At 39.7% G+C, this 23,384-nt stretch overlaps 1 protein-coding gene across 6 annotated transcripts in view; it reads left to right on the top strand.

Moving 5' to 3' along the window:
- Nucleotides 1-23,384, top strand: part of LOC137867313 (bromodomain adjacent to zinc finger domain protein 2B-like) — a 46,749-nt gene that overhangs the window by 9,492 nt on the left and 13,873 nt on the right. For 3 of the 6 annotated variants that reach the window (XM_068703873.1, XM_068703865.1, XM_068703857.1), the window contains exons 1-10: nucleotides 15,304-15,537; nucleotides 17,743-17,928; nucleotides 18,567-18,698; nucleotides 18,891-19,084; nucleotides 19,209-19,409; nucleotides 19,737-20,026; nucleotides 20,455-20,611; nucleotides 21,215-21,833; nucleotides 21,967-22,254; nucleotides 22,889-22,949. In XM_068703873.1, coding sequence (XP_068559974.1) covers nucleotides 15,378-15,537; nucleotides 17,743-17,928; nucleotides 18,567-18,698; nucleotides 18,891-19,084; nucleotides 19,209-19,409; nucleotides 19,737-20,026; nucleotides 20,455-20,611; nucleotides 21,215-21,833; nucleotides 21,967-22,254; nucleotides 22,889-22,949 — 2,288 coding nt within the window. In that variant the 5' untranslated portion in view covers nucleotides 15,304-15,377. Of the gene's footprint in view, nucleotides 1-15,303; nucleotides 15,538-17,742; nucleotides 17,929-18,566; nucleotides 18,699-18,890; nucleotides 19,085-19,208; nucleotides 19,410-19,736; nucleotides 20,027-20,454; nucleotides 20,612-21,214; nucleotides 21,834-21,966; nucleotides 22,255-22,888; nucleotides 22,950-23,384 lie in introns of those variants that run through there. The other 3 variants (XM_068703889.1, XM_068703880.1, XM_068703849.1) reach the window with 2 other exon arrangements.

Here is a 23,384-nt window from a genome sequence, read left to right as displayed (position 1 = left end):
ACAATTGCACTAAATCAACAGTTTTAAAGCTGACACAGCTGAAATGAAATGTATTGTGCTGCAAGTGAAATATTTTCCAAAAAGAAATGATTCTGCTCTCTAATTGAATTGTTGACTAATCAGATATAGTTGAGCGATCAATGCTACTGTTTCTGGAAGAATCCGTGTTCACCTTTACGTTGAATCCAACGTTTTCTTTGCTCCTCTGACTCCTTTTGTGCCGCTCAACTCTTTCAACATTAAGTAAAAACCCTAAAGGGGGGGCATGTGGCTGCTGCTCATTTACCCTCCATGAAGCAAAGAATGCTGAAGCTGTGCCATGAAATTTATGGCATGCACACGGCCACCTCCCGATCGAGAGGAAAAAAGTCTCCCACTGTTTATGTGACTGACCCTGGAAAGAGACAGGTCATCTGTAGTGCTGCAGACGAGCCCAGTTGAAATGGCGAAATGAGCCTCGCCACAGGAATACCATCCTCTCTAAAGCCGAGTACTCTCCCTTTCATTTGTGTGTAGTAGAAGCCCTCAAGGATTTATTAGAGCAGTTATGAGTAACCTTCAGTTTAGAGCCCAACCTTAGGTTTCAGAAACAGTTGCCAGGTTGGCAAGTTATAGTCAGCCATTGCTTTTGGTTGCCAGAAGATGACACAACGGTTTCTGTACATTAATTTCATAGTCCTCATATGAGTCATTAAACACATATTAACGAATGATACACAATGGCTTCAAGAATAGTGAAACATATTCTTTCTCTCTGTTATACACATATTCACACTCAAAACTATACTTAATGATACAATACGTATATGTTTGCTTTAACATAATCAGATCAGGTTGACTGGTTTGTTGGCTGTGTCTAGGGAGATCTGCTGTTTATAAGAATGATGTGAGCAGTGGTGTTTAAAAGTTGAGTGATTATGTTCATATGTTGAGAAAGACTAAAGAAAGACTGGAGGGAAAAGGAAACGAATTAAGAAAGAATCTGTGAAAAAAGGAGTGATGTAGAAAAGTATTAAGAGGTGTTAATGAAGATACAATTCCAGGAGTTAGTCCCTACCTGATTTTTGCTAAACACAATGATCTGTGATTTTTTTTTTTTTTTTTTTTTGTCAGCTATAGTCCAACCCTCCCTAGCAATGTTTCCAATTGAACTACAGAAAAGAGGCAAGACACACACTCACACACAGAGAGACCTAGACTAACTTTAATCAAGCTAAAAGAAATTTAAATCAGCACCTCATTGTACAGCATGTGCCTGCAGCTGCTTTTTAGTAAAAGCCAGGCGGTGCTGCCATTCATTTCTATACCACTTGAACACAATGGAGATACAGAGCACACAAAGGGCATGTCTGGCTCCAGACAAAGCAGACGTGTTTATTTTCGGAGGAATTGTTAAGGGAGACAAAGTGAAGCAGGGCACGTTCCCTCACACTGTTAAAATGTCAGGTACATTATAATATAATAAACATATTAGTGTTTGTACGATTGTATTAAATAATAAATAATTCAGTTAATTTAAATATTTGAATTAATTTCAACTTTGTTGTTTTTTGTAGTTTACAGAATGTTGGGATGAGTTGGTATATCGTGGTATCATCCACTTCCGGTATTGATATTCAGATATTTGGTATCACTTCAAAGGTGAAGGCTTTTAAAAGACTCTTAATACTGGCATCAATATTTCTCAAGCAGTGTAAGAGAAAGAGAGGTTGAGCTTCCACAGTTTCCCCCCCTCTTTGTACAATATTGATGGCTTTCAGGTAGTAGTGTAACTTTACAGAGCAGGCTGTATTTTGTGACTTTGCCAGAAGAGCGAACAGATTGCTGTGGCTATGTAATTTGATGAGGTCGTACATAGAGCCCACTCTCCTCGTGCTCTCCACATTCTTCTGCCCAGAGGGGCACTAAAGCACATGTGAAGTGAAGTGATGAAAGAACTCCGTCAATGGCGAATCAAAGACTCGCGTCAATGATGCAACTATGAGATGTGTCGGTTTCATGGATACTACATTCACACCGACTGTTCTCAGAAGTTTAATGAATACACAGGCACATTTAACGATGTGCTGTAGAGTCCAGAATCACTGGTTAGGTCAGAGGTTATGATATTATTATGAGATTAATGAATACAAATAAAAAACCTGCATGTTTAATACAACGACATAAAGATACCAGAGATCTTGAAATTCCTCAAGGCTCATAACGTCATGTATAGATTGCTGATCGTAGAAGTAGAATTAATGGCGAACATCTTTGCTTCCGGAGAAATGTATCTAGAGATATTGTCTCGCATTAGCCTTATCTAGTAATTAGGGTTTCTCAGAACATCCTTTTGAATTTTTTGATATGACAGTAGATCACCGAAATGCTTGATGGTGATGGTTCACCTGTTTTATAGGATGAAGTCACGATCGATTCATGCAAGTCAGACACAGAGGGACGGTTACCTGTAGAAAAATTTTTTTCTTTCTTTTTTTTTTGTTATGTCGATTTCCAGTTGTCTCACTTAACTGTGAGGAAGTTATTCTAGCAGAAAGTGGTTTGAGTTACAGACAGCTGCAGTCACAGAGGCTGGTTTCTTGTCATTGAAGTGGAAATAATGACTGTATGTGACTCCTCTGGGGTGAGAGGTCTGGGCCGGACAGGCCTCGGTTTTAGGGACAACACCGGCATGGTCTACTGGGGAGCTTGTTGGAGGACTGTAGGCCTGCAAGAGCGTCTCTGAGGTGTGCAGATGGCAGTGAGGAAAATTACATTTTCTCACGTGGTCATGGCCAGCTGCCTCTTGTTCCATCTTTACTGACGGCATTAAGACTTCATTGGTCGACAGAGACTTTAAGTCTCCGTCAGTACACAGCAACAAAGTAAAGATCCTGTAGATCCTGTCTTGGAGAAAAGCTTCCAAAGTCATTTCTGACAGGGCTTGGTTATGAGGGCAAAGATTTGTTCTATTTAGAGTAAACTAGAAATTCTCAAACCTTGTAACTGCTTGATTATAGATCTCAAAAAACACTCAAATATTACCAATGCTAATAAAATGCGTGTTCGTTCTTGAGCAGCACAAATGCCATGTAGCCGGATGAGCGTTTTGTTGGCAGCCTATACCGGACCTTAGCAGAGAGGATCTGTGGTGTCAGTGCTCAGACGGGTGTGGAGGGGACACCAAGGTGAATGGCGAGTTGTAGAATGGTTAGAAATCATTGATATTCTGACTCGGAGGCTGCAAATGGCTCGGTGGCAGATGGAGTCTTTGTCAGGGAAGAAAAATGGCAGCTTGGGAGCATCAACGCTGTTTTCCCTATCAGCTTGGCTGGCGGGCGGTGACCTTCTGCCGCTCAAAGAGATCCCCTTGCACATGATCAATTATCTCACTTGCATTGTTTACTAAGCTAGTGGAAAATGATTCAAATGTCTTGCATGTGTAATTATGAAGTTGGTGGTTGTTGTTAATGCATAATGAGGAAGCAAATCGTAGTTTGTCTTTTTGTACCCTTTTAACCACAGTAGAAAATAAATCAGTGCAAGATTGACGCACACAAAACCAATACATGGCAGCTGTTTAGCGCCATTTATTTCATGTTGTTACAGAATTATTGTAATTGATTTTAATGATTTCCAACAGTTCTTTAAACAAAATTGTTAATGGAGGAGATTCCTTGGGAGTACAGATATATCGCATTGCTACAAGTGGTTTTCATTAACACTATCTGACTCAAAATAGATAATTTGCTAAGGTTAAAATGTTTATGCAAATACACATGTTTATTATATTAATTTGGTAATGGCTCTTCTCACTACACAGATAACACAGGCAAACAGAATAAATGGTGATATGCAGTCATTATTTCCGGCTGTAAACAAATCTAACTCCAAATAAAATATCGAGTGAACCTGGGGAAAAATAAGGAAAATGAAGAAACGATGCAAAAAGCAAATGACATTGAGACCCCAGTTTAATATGTATGTATTTCAGCTTGATGGTTGATTTCATTAGCGGTTCTCATTGTTATGCACTGACTGTCCTCCTGCAGTAAAATGGTAATATTGTATTCACTTAGCCTGAATATTCCGAAGGAAGTGTTTGGATTTGAGTGGCTTCCTTCAGAAAAAGTGTTGTCTTCCTTCCCCAGATTCTGATTATTATTAATTATATTGATATAAAACATATTGATCTTCATTCATACCAAATATTTAGTTTATAAAAAAAAAAAGATTTTGAATGTTACGTGCTCTATTGTCATGTGTTATGTGATTTGTCCAAAACACTTGCATGCTAAACATGCATGCAAGTTGTTTTTTTGTCTGTCCGGAGGAGGAGGAGGTGTGAAACATTTCCATTAGTAAGGCTTTTTGTGGTGGTCTGTTTCAATTCATCCTTTATACAACTGCTTTCCTTAGAACCCGTCCTCCCTCCTTTCTGGTCCAAAAAAAAAAAAAAAAAAATAGAAAGAAAGCATTGGCAATACAGCTCCTAAACATTACTACATTTTTGACAATTTGCAATGTGGCTGCTACACTCAACAGGCTAGTTTTTTTGTGGCACTGATGGTCATGGCATCATGTTGTTAGGCTTAGAGTGAAGGTGGGTATATGTGCATGCATGGTTTTACTGTTTTCTCAGTGTTGTTTCTTCATCGGCTCAGTGAATGTGTGGAGGGCCACAGGGGGTAGTTGTTTTGTGTTTTTGTATGAACAGCTCTATTATCATTGATATGCTACCAACACGCATCTTGATTTCTTCTTATGTTATCAGTCTTTGGCATGCAACAAAATACACTGTTGTGTGATAATGATGTGTGCATACAGTAGATGTTGGTAACAAGACATGCAGAGGTAGAAAGTGAGATTGAAAAACAGCAGAAAGGCCAGATGCCTGTCTGTAAATGTCTCAATCTCATTTATCTTATTCTCTTTTTAGACTAGTCCAGAATTTGGCTACAGAACTACTGTCACTCAAGGAAACTCCCACCCCTAGTCCTAATAGTGATACTAACCACAGTTTACATGTTGCATGTTGTCTCCATTGGTTTAAAGCCAACTCTCTCAACTGTTTGGATACAAACCATATGCTATGAAAAGCAGCAATATGTGGTCATATTTCCTGTCGTATTCCAAATTAAATCTGATTTGTTGTTTTTAGAAAAAAGGTATTGGCTTCCCAAATCTCTGTGACAATAGTTGTAGCTTGGTACAATAATATTTTACATCTATTAAAATGTCCACTTATTATCATGGTTGTTTGAAATGGCCAGTGGTGTTCACTATAGTCATTGTTAGCAACGCTCCGTGTCACTGTAGAGTAGTGTCTGAAGTAAGCAGGTGATGGAAATATTCATATAGCAGCAGAGAAGAAGCTCTTTTTGTGAACATGGCTCATAGGCAGACAGGAAATTAGTTATTTTACCCGCACATTCATCAAAATAGAAATATTCTGATGAGTATCCCAAGTGACTCTCCCACATCTATTGAAGCCACAGCTGCATGCACCATGCGCTTAGTATTAAGTCTCCAATGAATTTCAGGTGTTTTTGAGTACTATAAGACTCTTTCTTCTTCTTCCTCATCTCAAAGCCATTGTCCTGTGTTATATCCCACAAGAATTAGTACATTTAAAATAATGAAATGCACCATTAATTTTTATAACCTTCGCCTATTACTCTCCTAAAATTACGATGTGAAACGCGGTTGCAATCTGTTGCCAGGAACAAAGAACTCTAGATGGCGAAACTGTGAGGTATTTGCCTTTGACACTTCAGTTTCTGATAACCTTTGATTCAATGACTAACAAGCAGAATGTCAACAGGGACTGTCTGTGTGCCATATTGTTCAGCCTCTGCAAAGATAACACTGTTATTTTCATAGTCACATGCAGAATTGCCAGTGCCTTAACAAATATAGTGTTTGTGTGAAAGTGAGTAGATGTTTTGGATGTACATGTACACATTTAGCCTAAAATATGCAGCAATGCAAAAACTCATTAATTTGTCTCAATTCAAATTTCACTATTGATGTAATTAGTTAAACCGTTGCCATTGTAAACTAGAGTGTATTTCTTTCATCGTTCTCTTTTTCTGTTTGTGTTCTGTCGAGTATAAGGTTATGAATTATTCAGTATTGTTCTATTGGTTCCAAAGTGAATTGTTTGTGTCTAAAATCACCTGAAGCATTGACTTAATATCTGGACTTAACAAATTGAGATTTGAAAAGACAGTGCACCTGCGGTGTGGACAACTGTGTTGCATTGTCCACTTTAAGGAGTTAATTGTTTCTTTTTCATTTGTCTGCTTGGGAAAGCTGTCAGCTGCTGACAGCTTCTCAACAGGTGTAACCTATAGTGCACCATTCTTCATTTGTTCAATTAATTTTCCCTTTTTTCTTCTCTACAGGCTATATTTATTACATGTATTTTCACTGCCACACACACTGCTAATGATATTTCTAGGGTTTGATTGACATAATAACAATATATCGGAATATCAGCCTTTTGTAGGTGCTGCGCTGCAAACAAAATGACGTTTTCCCTTAAGCTTAGGCTTAAGCTGTGTGGTGCTCAGCTACTCCTAACACACTTTCAGATTGTTGAAATCATCACTTTACCACTCTTACTGGCATTAAGACAAAAATACTGAGCATCAGAGTCTGGAGAATGTGTCAAAGCTGGAAAGTCTTGCATCTGTCAGTGTTTCATGCTAGTCTGTTGTCTTAATCATGCCTGCTCCATCCTGCCTGAAGTGTTGAGGGCCCTTCTTGTTTCTTTGTGTTCCAAGAACCCGTTATGAGTGTTTGGTCCCATGGTACTCCACGTCAAAGCGGCCAGTGTTGAGATGTGACGCGTCAGTCCCCATACATCTCCATCAGAAGGCTGATGCGAGAGTCCAGCTATTGAAAACTGTCTTCTCCTTCTGGCAGCCTGACATTATCTTAGCTGTAAGGCTGCAGTGGCAAATTAGGAGGTTAAAATTCCTGATTATCTCACTTTTTCTGTGTCATTGACCTTCATTTAGGACATTGAGTGTGTGTGCATGCTGCACAGGTGTTTGTTTCAATGTAACCAGCATCGCCTGCTTCAATAAAGCAGTGGACATATGGACACTGTGTGACTAATGCTTTGAAAGGGACACTCGGGATCTGTTTTATTGCTTCATTTGGCACACCGCAGTCCCACTTCCCATTACGGTTGCCATGTGATTTATGTTGTGCTCTTTGGAGAGAGAGAGAGAGAGAGAGAGAGAGAGAGAGAGAGAGAGAGAGAGAGAGAGAGAGAGAGAGAGAGAGAGAGAGAGAGAGAGAGAGAGAGAGAGAGAGAGAGAGAGAGAGAGAGGAGTCGGGAATGAAAGAGGAGTCGGGAATGAAAGAGCCGTGATAGTGATGTTTACCTTGATCCTGGCTGCCTTCTATTTCATCTTGGACATTGACGGTGGGGAGTAATGGGTTAAAACCCTGTTAGGCCCCATGTTTCCCCGTACATGAGTGCTGTTTCTTTGATCATCTGAAGCACGAGAGTGTTATTGGCATCGCCGTGTCAAGCCTTAAAGACTGAGAGAACCTTGGACCTGGAATCACACCGTCAGACTTCACCACATCACCTTCCACCTACAGACAACAAACAGATACTTGATTGATAACTACAGGCAGATTTCTAACATAATGTAGTTACGTAGCATAATCTAAATTGCCTCCTTGCGGTTGTTTGTTTACCAAGTAAATAAGAAATTAAATGAAATGACACGAGGATGTCTTTGTCTTCTTTTACAGTTAAATCTAAAATAATAGGAGTCCTTGGCTCTGCTGCGTGTTATTTAGTTGTGCCGAATGACAAATAACCTTTTCACCAGCATCCTACTTTCTTGTTTAATTTGTAGCTATGCTTCCTGTCAGATGATTGCACCTTATTTATATTCAAGCTGTTTTTTTTCTTCTCCTGTTTACATGCAAATGCACACCTTTCACAACCCAATAATATCAAACTGAGATATTCAGCTGCTGAATTCAACGTTTTCAGTCACAGTCCAACTGCATCGCCACCTTGCTTTATGTGAGTAATTGAAGTTTCACACAAAGTGATGCAAAAATGTTTTCTTAAAATTTACATTTTTATCATACACATGAACACTTAATTTTTTCCATAAAGAAGACTATAAATAACAAAAAATGTGGACTACGTTAACACACATAACTGCTTATCAGTGGCATGTCAACATTTTTTAAATAAATTTTGTCATCTAATAAGAATTATTGGCAAAGAAAACTGATGTTACCATTTTGCCTACTCTTGTACAGTTTTAGAATCAAGTTCTGTTCACATGGTTCCCACCAAAAGGCAGAAACTTAATTTTGTCTCTCCAAATCATCACTATATGTCTAACCTGTTATTTGCAAAGAGTGCAATAAAATCACTATAAGTACCCCTTTGTTTTTAAACAATAGAACCATGTGGACATTATCTTTTGGAGGGGTCAAAAACTTCACATCATAAAAAAAAAAAATACTCATTAAAATGATGCCTTTAGCAAATGATGGTGAACAAATGGTGCAGGAATAACCAAGGAGGGTGTAGTGGTAAGTTCTGTAATGTGTAACATTAATATGGTGTACATATGATAATCTGTAACACATTTATACCGTGTAAAACGGGTATACCGTCGCTCTGAGGTTATGGTTCATTTATATTGAGTGTGGCATTCTATTGGAAAATAAACTGCCCCAGCAACGCATTAAAAAAGGAAAATGTCATACAGGGGTACCATTCTCCCTGTACCACCTGCATTTTCTAAGCTAACAACAACAACAACAGCTTAATAGCAGTTGATTGGGAGATGCATGCAATTACTTGTCCTTTTCTCACTCTCTACCCCCTCTCTTCCTTCTTCTCTGTATGTGTCTAATTAAAAACTGGAGGCTGAGCTCCACATTTTATGGCTAATGCTCGCTGCTGATGGGGCAGCAGTAGGCAGGAGCTCTAGGAGCGTGTTTGTGATGGATGTCAGTCTGCAGAAACATGTGGAGGCTCCCACCCCCGGAACACCCCTCGTGAAAATGATCCACATGCAAACTGCAAACTGTGCAGACACTACTGTGAAGGACAAATGCATTTCTTGAAACATTTGTCATACTGAGGCCTCACATCATTCATCAGAGTCCATTTGCCTCCTTTAACTACCAGCCTTTCCAATGTATTTGTGGTAGCATTCAATATTTGTTTGAAGCGGTCGATGCAAACAGGAATACATTTTTTGGCTTGAAGGTCTCCCTAAAAGATGGATGTGCCTCGAAGAACGGTGATAACAGAATGCCTACGCTTTGTGTTTTTGTGGTAATTCTCAAGAGCAAAAAATGGATTACTATCCATTGCAGTTTGAGCGCAGGTGGAACTCATTGATGGGCGCGCAGCATGTGTGCGTTCTTGCAGAGGAGGTCAAAGATGTGATTACACTGATGCATAAATGACTACGGCTGAGACAGGCAAATCAGTGAATAGATGGCATTTGAAGGTGTTTAGTAACACTAGGGCAGGCCTCGCTATGGATCACGTTTAGTGACAGACGACTGCATCAGTGTCACAGAGCATCCCATTGGCTCCACAGTGTAACCAACACTGCTCCGCCATCTACCACCCAACAGTAATAGACGGGCGATCAGTTGCTCCATAGATTCGGTTATTTACAACTTACATCCGGCATCTTCATCTGAACTTTTTCCATCTTGGATGACAACCATCCCTGCACACGCTCATGAACACACACACACACCCTCTGGAAAGCACATGGTTTCTTTTTTCCTCCAAACGTGCTCATAAAATAAGGGGCCCTCGCCGCGAAGAGAGAACCTGAGATGAATGGTAAACTGGCTTGTGATGCAGAGTATTGATTGTTTAGCAATGCCATGTTTTCCCTTTTAATCACTCTGCACAGCTCTCTTGACAGCATGCTTAGTGCAGCTGAACGCCATCAATGGAAAAGTCCAGAGAAAAAGTAAGAAGAATATTCAGTTTACAATGTTGGAGAATCCTCACGTTTGAGAAGCTGGTTTAGTGTGGATACATTTTCTGTTGATATAATAATTATTTATAACAAATGTGATGTCGACAACATTGCGAAGGGATACATATATTTGATTGTAAGCCAATAGGTTCCTTCAAAAGTATTCATTGCCTTCTGAACACTAAATGTTACCTGCTTTGCAGTGTCACCTTATTAAATGACCACTTGACCTTATTACACAAATTCTGTTAGTTTCCATTTGAAAATACTTCCATGGAATCAAAAAAAAAAGGGTTTTAATGGTACATAAATCCCCCCACTGCAACATCACCCAACATAAAAGGCAATAGTTGGCCTTGAAACCCCCCTTGTGCCTGACTCTACCCTATGAGTAATGCTGTGTGTTAGTGTAGTTTTGCCTCCTGATGCAGGTCAATCTGAAGTTCCCTTGCTTAGCTCATGGGATGGGTCGGACAGAGCACTTCATCACTTTCCAGGTAGAGTAGGAGTCAAGGCCAGGAACAATAACTAGTCATCAGAAGACGGGGGCAGAATGAAGAACTGATGGAAAGTCATAGGAGCATGGTGCTCCAACTGCACTGTGGGGGAACCACTGAACTTGTTATCCACCTACTGCAGGCCACAGCGACCACACACACACTCCATTTCATTCTTTGACCATAAAAAGCCTCTCATCCTGCACATGTTGTGAGTGTAAACACGTTTTAAGACACTTCTGCTTTTGTATTCACTTGGCAGAACCAAAGGTTGCTAACACATATTGGCAACCTTTGGTTCAATTAATTGAAATTCATTTTCAATTAATTTCAGCTGGTTTGCAGGGTGACCTCAAAGAGAGGACCTCAAATGGGTGAATGTATTTTTAATATTTTTATTTGCTTTACTGATGTCAACCACTAGGAAGGTTTCAGTCCCTCTGCTTTTTACATCCCTTTTTTTCCCTCCCATCTAGAAAAGTACGAAGGCCAAACAGTGAGAGGTGTTGCTATTTTTCACCAGAAGAGATTAATTGTGTTTGGTCGGATGATGGACAGCTGCAGTGATTTGTAGGGTTTAGGAGTGCGCAGGTGATGACAAAGCAACCATGTATAGAGTCCATCAGAGAGATGTTGATGTCTAAGGAGGTGGATTTAGCATTGTGATGTACGGTAATGCTAATTAATAGGCCACCATTAATTCAGGGCAATTATATTCAGAACTTGACATATCCTAATTGTTTAAAATATTTTTTTCAGCCACATACTCTTTATTTTCATCACAGATTGTTGGAGGACAGGCAAAGGACCTTTAGGTGATGCAGCTCTGTATCCTAGACCAGTGTCAAGACTCTCTGATACACTACCTCTTCCTCCTGCGTGTGCCCTCCATTAGCTGAAAAGACAATATGTTTGCAGACCGAATTCTGCTGATCTATGCTGACGACTCTGTTACTGGATTATCATTGTTAGCATCAGCCATCTGTTACTGTGAAAGAAGATAACACGGACAAGAAGGAGCACACAATGGAAAACAAATGCTTACGTGCATCCAATAACAACACTATGTGGTAAAGTATACACAGCTCCATCACACACAGCTGGAAAGATAAAATACAAGGCTTTTGTTTTGTGAAAACCTCAAATGTACATTAACATGTACTTGATATAATATATAAAATGTGTGCAACAATAAACTTGAAATAAATTATAGCATTACTAACAGTAAACTTTGATAATTAGCATATCATTGTTTAACAGTCCAAACAACTATTAACTAAAGTTGATCATTGACCATCATTGACCATTTATTAATAATTGTTATTATCAAGTGTAACTGGGAGCTTTGGAGGTTATGTTAGGTGGATTTTGGGTGTAGCATGTTTAGCTGCTGGGAAATAAGATCATATTTACCATACAGATTTAACAACAGCAACAATATCATCTAACTCTGGGCAAGAATCAGCAAGTTTCTCAAAATGTCACCATATTATTTTAAAGTGAATGTTGATTTGAATAAATAAAAAGAGAAAACAATTAAAAAAAAGTTTTGACCTAACTTATAAATAAACTAGCACAGATCGTAATGGCCGAGTGTTATGCACATGCTAGTTGGGAGGATTTTTTTTACCTCTAACAGAGCCAGGCTGTTATCCTCTTTCCAGTCTTTATGGTAAGTAGGTCTGTTATTAAGCCTTAATCAATTAGATCAGTCAATAATACAAAATAATTGTTAATGTTGACTTAATGAGCTAAATTGAGCATATTTTTCAAAATGTCAAACTATTCATGTAAGCTAATAAATCACACAACAACTTCCTGATAGCTTTTAGAATATGAGGTATTTGACAATAAGTTCAGTAAGTGACATCAACAAAACAATGAAAAGCCTTTTTTTAAAGATCCAAGAAAAACGAAAAGAGCCAAAAAGAAAACAAAGTGCACACTTGATTTGCTTTGAGGCCAACTGTAGGATTTCTGGTTAGCTGTTTTTCCCAACATGTTGGATTAGTTGGTTTACCTCCTCACAGCAGGGGAGTTCCTGTGTTTGAGTCGGGGCTTATTCTGTTTGGAGTTTCCTTGGTCCTGTTGCTGTTTCAGTTTCAGTTACCATTTACATCATAAAGCCATGCATGTCAAGGGGACGGGAGAGTGCTAAAATAGTCTTCTATTGCGCCCCCACACCTGTGATGGACTGGAATGAAGAAGCATTTTCACTACTCTCTGCATGATGCACCAATGCATGCTGGGATGGACTCCAGCTACCCATGACGTTGAGTGGGAATATGCAAATAAGCAAATTACCTTATTCCAGCCACTAACTCAACATTATTTGATCCACCTTATTTTATTGTACAAGCTAGTTTGCATAGGCACAGTGTTGAGAGAATTTGTAGCATTCATACCACTCGATGTTACCCCGATAGAAATGTGAACATACTTTCTCTCAGTCTTATTTGAGGAGGACCTGGAGACGTAGGGCTGTTGTTATGACAAATGTTGTATTATGTGAATGTTTGCTAGCAGAGTGTTTTGTATCAGTGGTTAGATTGCCTATTTGAATAGTTACAGCAGCCTACATTCAAATGATTGATGGCGTTTTGTGCTTTGTCTCATTAGAATCTCTTCAATTCTGTTGATAACTTCATTGTTTTCACTTTGAAGAGAAATTTGTACTCCGAGGACTACAAGCTGAGTTATTCTTGTGGAGTCATATATGTGGACATGACTTTGATTCATTCAATCAGAGTCATTTGTGTCCCCCCCCCCCCCCCGGTATATAAGCACGCGCATCCTGCTGTTTGTTTTTCACCACACATGCTTTCATTAGCTGAAGACGGTGTACATGCATCCATCAAATTAATTAAAAATGTTTATTAAACAACCATCATACTGTACTGTTTATAGCCTATAACTTCAAGCTTATTTGCTTGTTAAACTCATTTTAATTTCTATTAATGACGTCAAGGTGGCCTTTGTAGATGCTGCAAAACAGTCTTTTCCTTCAGAGCGTTTTTGCTCATATATTTGAATTATTTTTTTTTGCGATACTAGAGTTGACAAATCTGTAAATCTGTATTTAACATTTATAAAGGAAAGACTACTCCAGACATTTCACAGCTCTCATATTGATAGAAAATGATTAGCTGTGGAAAAGTACCCAGTAAGAGATCATATGTTAAGCAAATTGCTCTAAAACGAATAACATTTAGAGTGCAGAATTTATTTGTGACACATTTTTTATCTTTAATCCTTGTCAAAAAAATTCCACCCTGTTGAATGTTTAATTTAATTTGTACAGATCCATAATAATAATATCCATAATAAACAGAAAAAAAGGTTTTGGATTTTATTAGCATACTTGACATCTTTGAATGACAGGTGAAGTGTGATGCAGCAAGGTCAAAGTGACACCAAATATTTTTTTTATTTATTTTGAATGTTGATTTATAAATATGAAAGCACCTTTTGTTCTTTGTTCCGCACAAACTCACACTACCGCAGGAAATGTTGGCCTTTCCAGTGAAGCGTGGCTGCAGCTTTCATGTCATTTACGTCTCATCAGTGCTGTTCCTGGTGAGGGATGATACTTGCTATTCAGAGGGTAGCTTTGTCTCCTCAAATTAATCAGCCGCTCCTGTTTTCTTGTGCGAAGGAGAATCACCGGGGAGATCTGGAAATTGTTGGGAGTAATGTACAATACAATAACAAAGGCAGGCTGTAAAACACAACCTGGAAACATGCGTTGAAGAGGATTTCAGATGTGGGCTTTTGTGATCAGGGGGATGTGAAGGGTTCATACATAATGGGAAAAAAATCCAGGAAATGTGGGGCTGATTAAAGAGCACAGTAGTACTAGAATCTCCGTGGCGTGATTTGGACGATGGGAAGAAAGACAGTGGTCTGAGAGTCATCAGAGGAAATGGCGGCGGCTATGATTACAGCTCCTGTTTATTCATCATTGTGGAGTTGATGTAAAGATTGTGGAAGGATGAATATAAATGTGTTCCTAAGAGACTGAAGATTGGCTTACTGCTTTATTAGACAGTTTTACATTAAAGAGATTTTACATGACAAGATGACAAGTCAGCAGTAATGGTGTGTGTGTGTGTGTGTGTGTGTGTGTGTGTGTGTGTGTGTGTGTGTGTGTGTGTGTGTGTGTGTGTGTGTGTGTGTGTGTGTGTGTGTGTGTGTGTGTGAGAGAGAGAGAGAGTCTATCACTCCAGTCTGTACTATATATTTCTGAATAATAAGGCAACTGAATGCAAAATCACATATAAAATCAGCTGTTGTTTTACATTAAACAACACTGTGACAATTCATAATTAGTATTTAATTACAGTGTACTTGGAATCATTCATTTTGACATCAGTTTTGTGAAATAATTACCCAGATTTATTATATCTAGTGCTGCAACTAGAGGTTATTGGTATTTATTAGGTTAGCATATTATATTATTTTATTATACAGTTAGTTGATTGACCATTTACTCAATACATTGCCAGAAAAAGGGGATAATGATGCTTGATAAATTACTTCAACAATGGAAAATAGTCCTAAAATAAAAAAAAAATTCTGTTGATTATTAGTAGACCAATCATTTCAGCACTAATACATTACAATACAATAAACAATACCATTGAATTATCAGCCGTCATTTGTAGTAACAGTGGACAACATGTTGCTTTCACAAAGGAGTAATCCACATCGAGACGTCAGTGGTTGAACTCCAGTGTTGTTTTGACGAAAATTCAGATGTGTGTCAGAGAGAAACAAAGTCTCGGGGGGGGGGGGGGGGGGGTGGCATGAGTTTTTTTCTCTTTTTTTGTTCTTTTTTTTTTTCTCCCCTTTTTTTTTTTTTTTGCATCTCTAAGTATTGACTGGATTGTGTTTGACAGATATGGAGTTCGGAGAGCGGCTGACCTCCCCATCATCAGCCCCGTCCTCCCTTCACATGGCCTCTTCTTCAGCCGGCTCCTCCCCTGCTCCACCCCAGACACCCTCCACAAAGTGCAGCCCGGCCCCCAGCCCTGCAGGCAGCTCCCCTCTCACCACCTGTGGTACACATATATATATATTATATTATACACACACAGACACAGACACACACACACACACACACACACACACACACACACACACACACACACACACACACACACACACACACACACACACACACGTAGACGTAGGCACACGATCAAATCTGACATAAAGTTAATTGTTATGATATATTATTTAGCTTCAAGTTATTATTTCTTATAATTCTGCCCAAGGTTGATGAACTATTTTTGGTAAGTTTTGAGTGTGCAGTGCTTCAAACGGCTTTCATAGTCACAAACAAAACCTCCTTAAATCCACAAGATATTAATAAATGTAAATGAATTCACTGTTCCGACTGACTTTATCAGTATGCACTTTATAACTATACTGTCACACAGACATGAGAGAAAAATTGTGTTGAAAACACAGAATTAAAATTGTGCCACAATAAGGGGGCTTAAGACACCTTCTCCCAGTCTTAACATGTTACAGACAATTTGATAGGAATGGAAAGACTGTCAAATTAATGAATGCCTACAATTAAAAAGCTTTGTGTACGCCCTTGTGAATGTCTTTTGACAACCTTTAGCTCCAGTTTATCCTGTGTGATTTGACATGTCTGTCAGCCTCTCTGTGTGCATGCAGCCGCCAACATCCTCTTGTTTTCTCTGAATATTAATTGTGGTCAAAGCCATTATGCATTGAGAAGCGGTGATGCATAAGCTGTCAGATTACCCCTGACCACAAAATAATGTGCAAATTTACATACTGTGGTTTGTGATTATTTTTTACTTTCATGATAAGATGCCCCAAAAAGTAGTGGGTTTTTCTTTTTGTGTATTTTTTTTTTTTTGCTGTGCTATCACAATGAAGAACACATTAGAGACATTCTCATAAATTATTCATTTTCAAACCCCCACACCAAACGTGCACAGAAATTTCCCAGATAATTTATTTTGGGCTGAACACTACAGCACATTGGCACCTCTGTAGTCACATAGCTGTTATGATTATCAAGTAAATTGAGTTCTTTTAAGAGATGTCCTATCCCCTGTGGGAAGTAGAAGAAAGATACCACAAGGCCAGAGATGGTTACACCCCTTTGAATACAATTGTTCCCAAGCTTTCATACTCTTAAAAGCTTTGTAATTGCTTTAGGTGAGTGAGATCTTAGAAACATGTTTATGCATCCCCTCCTTGTGAATTTAACCCAGTTAGAACAAGTGTCTGATTCCAGAGTGACATTTGAGGAAAGGCATGACCTGGTTATTTTTAAGTAGTGGTTAAAAGATTTCACTGTTCCTGTACAGCAGGAGTGCATTATATAAAGTCAAGGCTAAAACCTTAACAGACACTTAAAGATTAATGTTTGGTTTTTAGGGTTTCTAGCTCCAATTTCATGTTAGTTAAACTGCACTAACCTTTTCATTGAAGTAAGATTACATTAAGAGGTTAGGGTTTGATGTATCAACAGTACATTTAAAGCTTATTGACTAGATGGTGTTGATAATGTATCATTAAATTGATCAAGGAATTGTAGCCAAAGTTCCTTTCCCAGATGAACAGCTGATTATGTCCTGTAACAACAGTAATAAGAACAAATCAACTGGGTTTTGCTTTTATCAGGCTCATACCTGCTCTGGGTTGTTAAAGTTGGGCTCAGCAACACTGGAGAAACCAGCAAGAGTAAGCTAGATTTTTAAAGGATCCAACTGAAAAACCCAGCCCAGTGTTGCCAACTCTTTTCCAGTGGAAGTAGCTAGCAGCACCTGCTCCAAAAATGGCTAAATCTAGCAAGAAAGTCGCCAAGTTGGCAACGCTGACGGCCCGTCCCTTCAGGCCTTCCTCCAAAGCTACTCCCCCAAAATGATCACTATGAAGATAAACATAGTGTTTATTTATAATGAACGTAAACAATGACCATGGCTTTTGTTAATACTCACAACTGTCGAGCTAGCAGCTTATGGGAGACTTGAGTGGATACAGGCAAAGTACACAAAATACTGTCTAAAGAGGTTCTTAATGGTATCAAGGTATTAACAATTGATGATTTAAAAAAATGAATAAATAACCAAGATATGTTCAATCGATTGTTGTGTACTGTATATGTATATAGAATATCAGGATAGTCTTTCTAGATAGTGAGATTAACCAAAAAATTAATATGTACATTAATATATTATAATTAAAGCACTCTTTGAACTGCGTCCTTTGTTCTCCAGGCCATCTGCGGCAGGTAACTGGGGATGAACGTTCAAATATTTCTGGCAGCTCCAATGGTTTCCCTTTGGTCAGCCATCCAGCTTTTGGGCTCTACACATCAAGTTCAGGTCGCTCTGAGTTTGGAGGCCTTGGAAGTCTTGGCTTGTCTGCTTTGGCTGCTCACTCCCAGTTTGGTACATTTCCAGGTAGGGAGTGCAATGTGTTTTTCTATTAATGGCAGTAAAGAGGAAAATTTGCTTGAGGGTCGAGTTCATTGTTTTCAAATCTGTCATGGAAATCATTTTGGTGACTTCCTGGATTATCTCATTATTCTAATGGGGAGGTAAAATGTCAAACAGTTAACATTATTTTAGCTTCCCTATTCAGTCTCCCCACTAAAATTTAAGATTTTAAGATGTTTTTATGTCAAAAATGAAAGAATTTCTCCATGTTGTCTGATTTTTTTTGTTTTTGTTTTAAAGTGATATCACGACACTCAGCACAGAGTAAATGTAGGTTTTAGAAAGCAGATGCTGTTTCAGAAGAATGCTGCACTTGGGAAACTGCAGCAGCTGTGATTTTTCTAGTCGATGAGGTGAATCTTTGCAGCTATTCTAGCAGATGACCTCTGCTTTAATTGTTCAACTCTCAACATAAAGGGATGAAATAAGTGGAATTCACTTGTTGTCAATGCAAAACTCTACTTTGAGGTAATTAGTGCTTTTGACAGGTTGGCTAAAACATGCTATTATAACATGTTGGCAGATTTAATTCTCTGCACATCAAGATAAAGTGTCAGTTTGTGCCTAACTGCATGGTATCTCGCCCCCCTCCCCCCTTCCAGACTGGTGGCGGCCATCTGAGGCGCATACCAGCGGAGCAGGGTCCTTCTTCCCTCCACTTCTAGGTCTACATCCCATATTTGCATCAACCTTCAAAGGCCACGATCCCACTCACTCGCAGTCACGTACCTCAGGTAAAAACAGAGCCAGCTCCTGCCTAAGGTATTACATGTTGTTGTAGATTAAAGCTAAGCAAAGAGGCTCTACAAAGAATGGTTCCATAACAATTTTTTTTACATTAAAATACTAATGTTAACATTATGAGACTTATTGACTCTTGTTGCTTGTTCTCATTAGTTTCCATCTAAAGAAATGCACATTTCCAGTTTCCGTAGGCGTAATTGGAACAGTGAATGGTAGGAGTGCTTCTTCTCCTACTGGGAACTCTGCTGTGAACACCAGTTCATTTCCAACAAAGGGAAACACTGAGAAAACTAAAGCCAACAGTAGTCGGTGTCAAAAGAACAGCCAGGACCTCGGCCAACTGCACCAGAAGATCAGCCAGAAGACAAAAGAAAAGGTTAACGCTAAGCACTCGAGTACAATACACTGGATTAAAACTCACTTCATTGTTCTGTTGTCCCTGGTTCCATTTCTCCCATTTCACTTGATTCATTTTTTTTATTTTTTATTTCATTTTTTAGAAACCTAACAAAAGACCACTAGAGACCTCCAGCATGAGTGGCAGCCAATCGGGATCATTGTCAGATATTTCCTCCAGTGATGGTGAGGAGAGCAGCAGCGATCCCGAGGACGACGACAATGATGAAGATGAGGATGATCAGAGCAATGACAGTAGCAGGTCTGATTCAGAAAAAGACAGTCAAGTGAAAAGGAAAGTCAAGGTAAGTGTCTCAAACTTTAGGGTTTGTGTTTGAATATTCAGCAGCATACTCGGCTTTCAAATCAGTGGACACTATTGACCAAGAGTTTCTTTTCTGAATAATGTACTAACATAACAATGTCTGGTAAAATAAGTAGTTTTAAGTTTTAAAGGGTTCTTTGACAAATTTCCTCTGTTAAGTGCTGTAAATGTTAGTTGGTTTGTCGAAAATAGCCATGGTGGTGGGTGGCAAACTGGATGTATGTGCTAGCTGACAGAGCTGCCACTGTGAGGCTATCTCAGTAGGAGCTGACATGACATGCTGTCTTTTCCTCATCCTCCTACTCAGCGGCTGACACAGAACACTTGTGAGAGTGAAAAGAAGAGACCTTGCACTGCGGATGGAAATTCAACTCAAGACAGTCGACGTGAAACTCTTCCTTTGACTTCCTCGTACCGCCTGCATTCCTCTTCCCATCTCGCTGGCCTGTCGCAGTCCACGGCGCTGTTCCTCCAGAGCTCTGGGACAGCAGAGGAGGAAGGCCAGCAGCACATCAGTGTGATCCAGGCCACGGGGTCGGCGGCCGGCAACAGTCCCCGAGCACCGTCCCACAGGGAGACCTCGCCACTGCCCTCCAGGTCCTCATCCAACAACCCCTTCTATTTCTCCGTCTCATCGAAACACTTACATCCGTCCACCTCACAAAAGCACTTCTCTCATTTAATCTCACCAAAGCATAAGATAAGAAATTTGCAGGATTACAGCAGCAAAGTGGATAGTGCAACATCAGTAGAAAACTAAACAAAAAAGCTAAGCAAGTACAATACATAATCAAACAGTAAAGGTATAATAAATAAGTAAATCGTTAAAAATTCTTGCAAATATGAGGTAGGAAATATAAAATGTTTATATTGCACAGGGTAGTTTTATTGCTCATACATACATTGATATTGGTACTGATATTGCACATAGCTCTGTCTCCTCCTCTTCCAAACATCTTGCTCTCTCCGAAGCTTTGGTCTCTGTGTTCCTCACTGAAGCCTCTCTCCCTCTCTTCTTTACCCAGACCACCAACCCTGTTAGCCTCACAAAAGCCTCCACAGAAACCAAAATTCCTGATGCCCTCTCTGAAGCACACGCAGCTGGTCGATGGCATGAAGGAGAGCAGTGGAAACCTTCCGGATGAAAGATTGTTACACTTGAAGAGTTTTAAGCTGAAACAGGTGAGTTATATTTGTTATTCAGTGTTGCTATGAAGCTGCATCTTTTATTTTTGTATCCAAAGTCTGCCCACGGTACAAAAACACAAATTACTGTAAGGAAATCATGTGAGTCTGACCGCAACATGACAAGAAGCGACAACACATTTAGCTCTATTGGGAATACTTTACAAAATTGACAAGCAATTAGCTCTTTTACGCTTTGGGACGTTTGTTATCAGGAATAGTCTTTGAAGGACTCTGTTATTGTCACTATTTTGAAAAGGAAGGAAAATGTAGCAGTCTGTAACAAGAGGGTTTTAATTCATATGATGGTGGTACATTAAATACAGGCTTTTGATTGAGTATGACAATAGCAACAAATACACGATGACAGCTGGAGTCGCACAATGGCACTAAGCCAAACAATTTGAAAATATTTTCCACAGCAGCCTTTTTTTCTTTACTGTATTTGACAGGCCTGAGTCTGCTCTTCATTGTCCCCGTCTCTTATTACACCTTAAATTCCTCCATTCACAGCCCACAGTAATGTAATGTGAGTGACAGTTTGTGTAATTACTTCCTCTTTTCTTTGTTTCTTTTACTTTTTCACTTTTACTTATAAAGCCCCTCCACTCCAAGGACTCCGTGAAGCAAGCTTTCTCTCTGCGACCTAAGAGCCAGAACTGGTATAAAAGTCACAAAAATCCGGCATCCTCTTCGTCGTTGCTGACGCAGCATAAACATTTGTCAGATACTACGTTCAGCAGTCAATTACTGTCCCTCCCACACAGCAATGACACCAATCTGTTCCTGAACCACCACCTTAATGGAGTGATCCACAACGCAGTTCAGGATGCCCCTTTGGCCCTCATCACTAAAGCCCGCAGCCAGAGCAGCACCCCCAGTAGCAAGCCCCTCCTGGTAGCCACCAGCCCTGCCTATCTCATGCCCATCAACCTGAGCACATGCACTAAGGAGATGTCCGGCAGCTCTGCTTCCCCACTAAAATCTTCAGCCTCGTCAGGTCTTGCTCACAGACCGAGGAAGAATACCGCTCCCAAGTCTCTGCATGCAGGGAAGAGCCTCGCTAAAACCAAAGCATCCTGTCCACCTGTAGACTTGGTCAGAGGCAGCGAGTCTGATATCCACAGCAGCAGGGACTCGGACGACTCTTTAGGAGATGACGACGATGACGACGATGAAGACGATATTGAGGATGACGATTCTGGCAGTAGCCTGTCAGGTTAGATTAAACAGACTTTAATTGAATAAATATATTCCATTGAAAACATGTTATTGAGGTTTGGTTGTGAGCAGAATGCTAATTAGAATATCATCCCCCCCCCCCCCCTGTGTCACACTGGTATCCCCTGTAGAGTCGGAGAGCAATCTGGATAGCGACTCTGATGGCTCTGAGGATGATATTAAGGAGCGCAGTGAGACGGAAGCAGACAGCGATGCAGAAAGGACTCCCCTGAAACTCGCTAAAGCCTCCTTGTCTACTCAAAGGTCCTCCTCGAACCTCTCAGCCAACTGCTCCCAGCTTAACCTGAAGATCATCAAGCCACAAAGTAGCCTGCTTACCCCCAACACAGTGACCAGCTCAGGGGCACTGAGTAACCACAGCACCATATCGCCGTCCTTCACGTTCGCCCCACAGCCAGGTAACAAATCTGTGTTTGTTTACTTATACATCCCCAACCTACAAGACAGCTTCAGTTTACAATTCAATAATACAATTCAAGGAGCATATTACACTACTAACGGGGTTCTTATTTGCCGTAATAATTAATATTAGTAAAAGAAGAGTGTATGCAGTGAATTACTTTAATAATAATAATAATGATGTAAAAGAAACATTTATTAAATACAGAATATAACTGTGTATTTCACACTATCAATACTAGTCATGACAGTGGTGAGGCTTGTTGCTGTACAAGCTCTGTTCCTGTGTTTTGTACTTCTGTCAAAAGGTCTGAATATTGTTTGTCTAATATTTGATTTCCATACATATCAGGGCATTGCTGTTGTGAACTGAGCTAACACATTCCACTGACCTGCATGGTCATTTAAGTGAAGTCATGTGACGTGTGCCATTTAATATATAAAACAGCTGTCCCCAATAACTTGATGTATAACAGGGTCTCCTTTTTGTTTGATGTTTTATATTTGCAATAATGTTTTGCCCCCTTCCTTGTTTTGTGAAGTGGATATATCTGTAAACATGGCAGGTTTGTGGATTTGCTCGCGTCCTCCTGGAGGTGCGAAAAGCGCTGAGTCATTTCTCCTGTTTTCTAGGATCAGGAAAGAGGAGGAGAGTTACTGATGAGGGAGTTCTGCGGTTGCCTCTTGAGTTTGGGTGAGCTAGTGTGCATGCACTTCATGTCAAAAGAAACACATAAAGGTTTGACAGTCTGACCATGTTCCATTTGTCCTCACTGTTCTACTTCCTGAATTGTTTGTGTTTATGCAATTGGTGTTGTAGTAAAATGTCAGCTCACCGAAGGCTGACGAGTGACCTTTCCTAAAAGGTTATCTACGGTCTTTGTGGAGCAGCCTGAGACACATGATCATCCACGGCAAATATTATCATATCTCTGGGTTTGCCACATACAACAGACAATGAATTGTGTTTTGGAAACGTTTCTGATCAATACACTTTCAGTGTGAGTACATTCACACCAGTAATAAAAAGGAATAAGAAACACTTAATTCTCTAAACAAGTACTGTTCTTGTGCCATTGCGAACCAGATGTTTATCAGTCATCTGCAGTTGGGGCATATCACTGTGTAA

The sequence above is a fragment of the Cebidichthys violaceus genome, unplaced genomic scaffold, assembly GCF_023349555.1.
Source record: "Cebidichthys violaceus isolate CVI_PGR_0920_01 unplaced genomic scaffold, fCebVio1.0.p SCAF_11, whole genome shotgun sequence".
Taxonomy (NCBI): domain Eukaryota; kingdom Metazoa; phylum Chordata; class Actinopteri; order Perciformes; family Stichaeidae; genus Cebidichthys; species Cebidichthys violaceus.
This window is presented reverse-complemented; position numbering and strand designations above follow the sequence as displayed.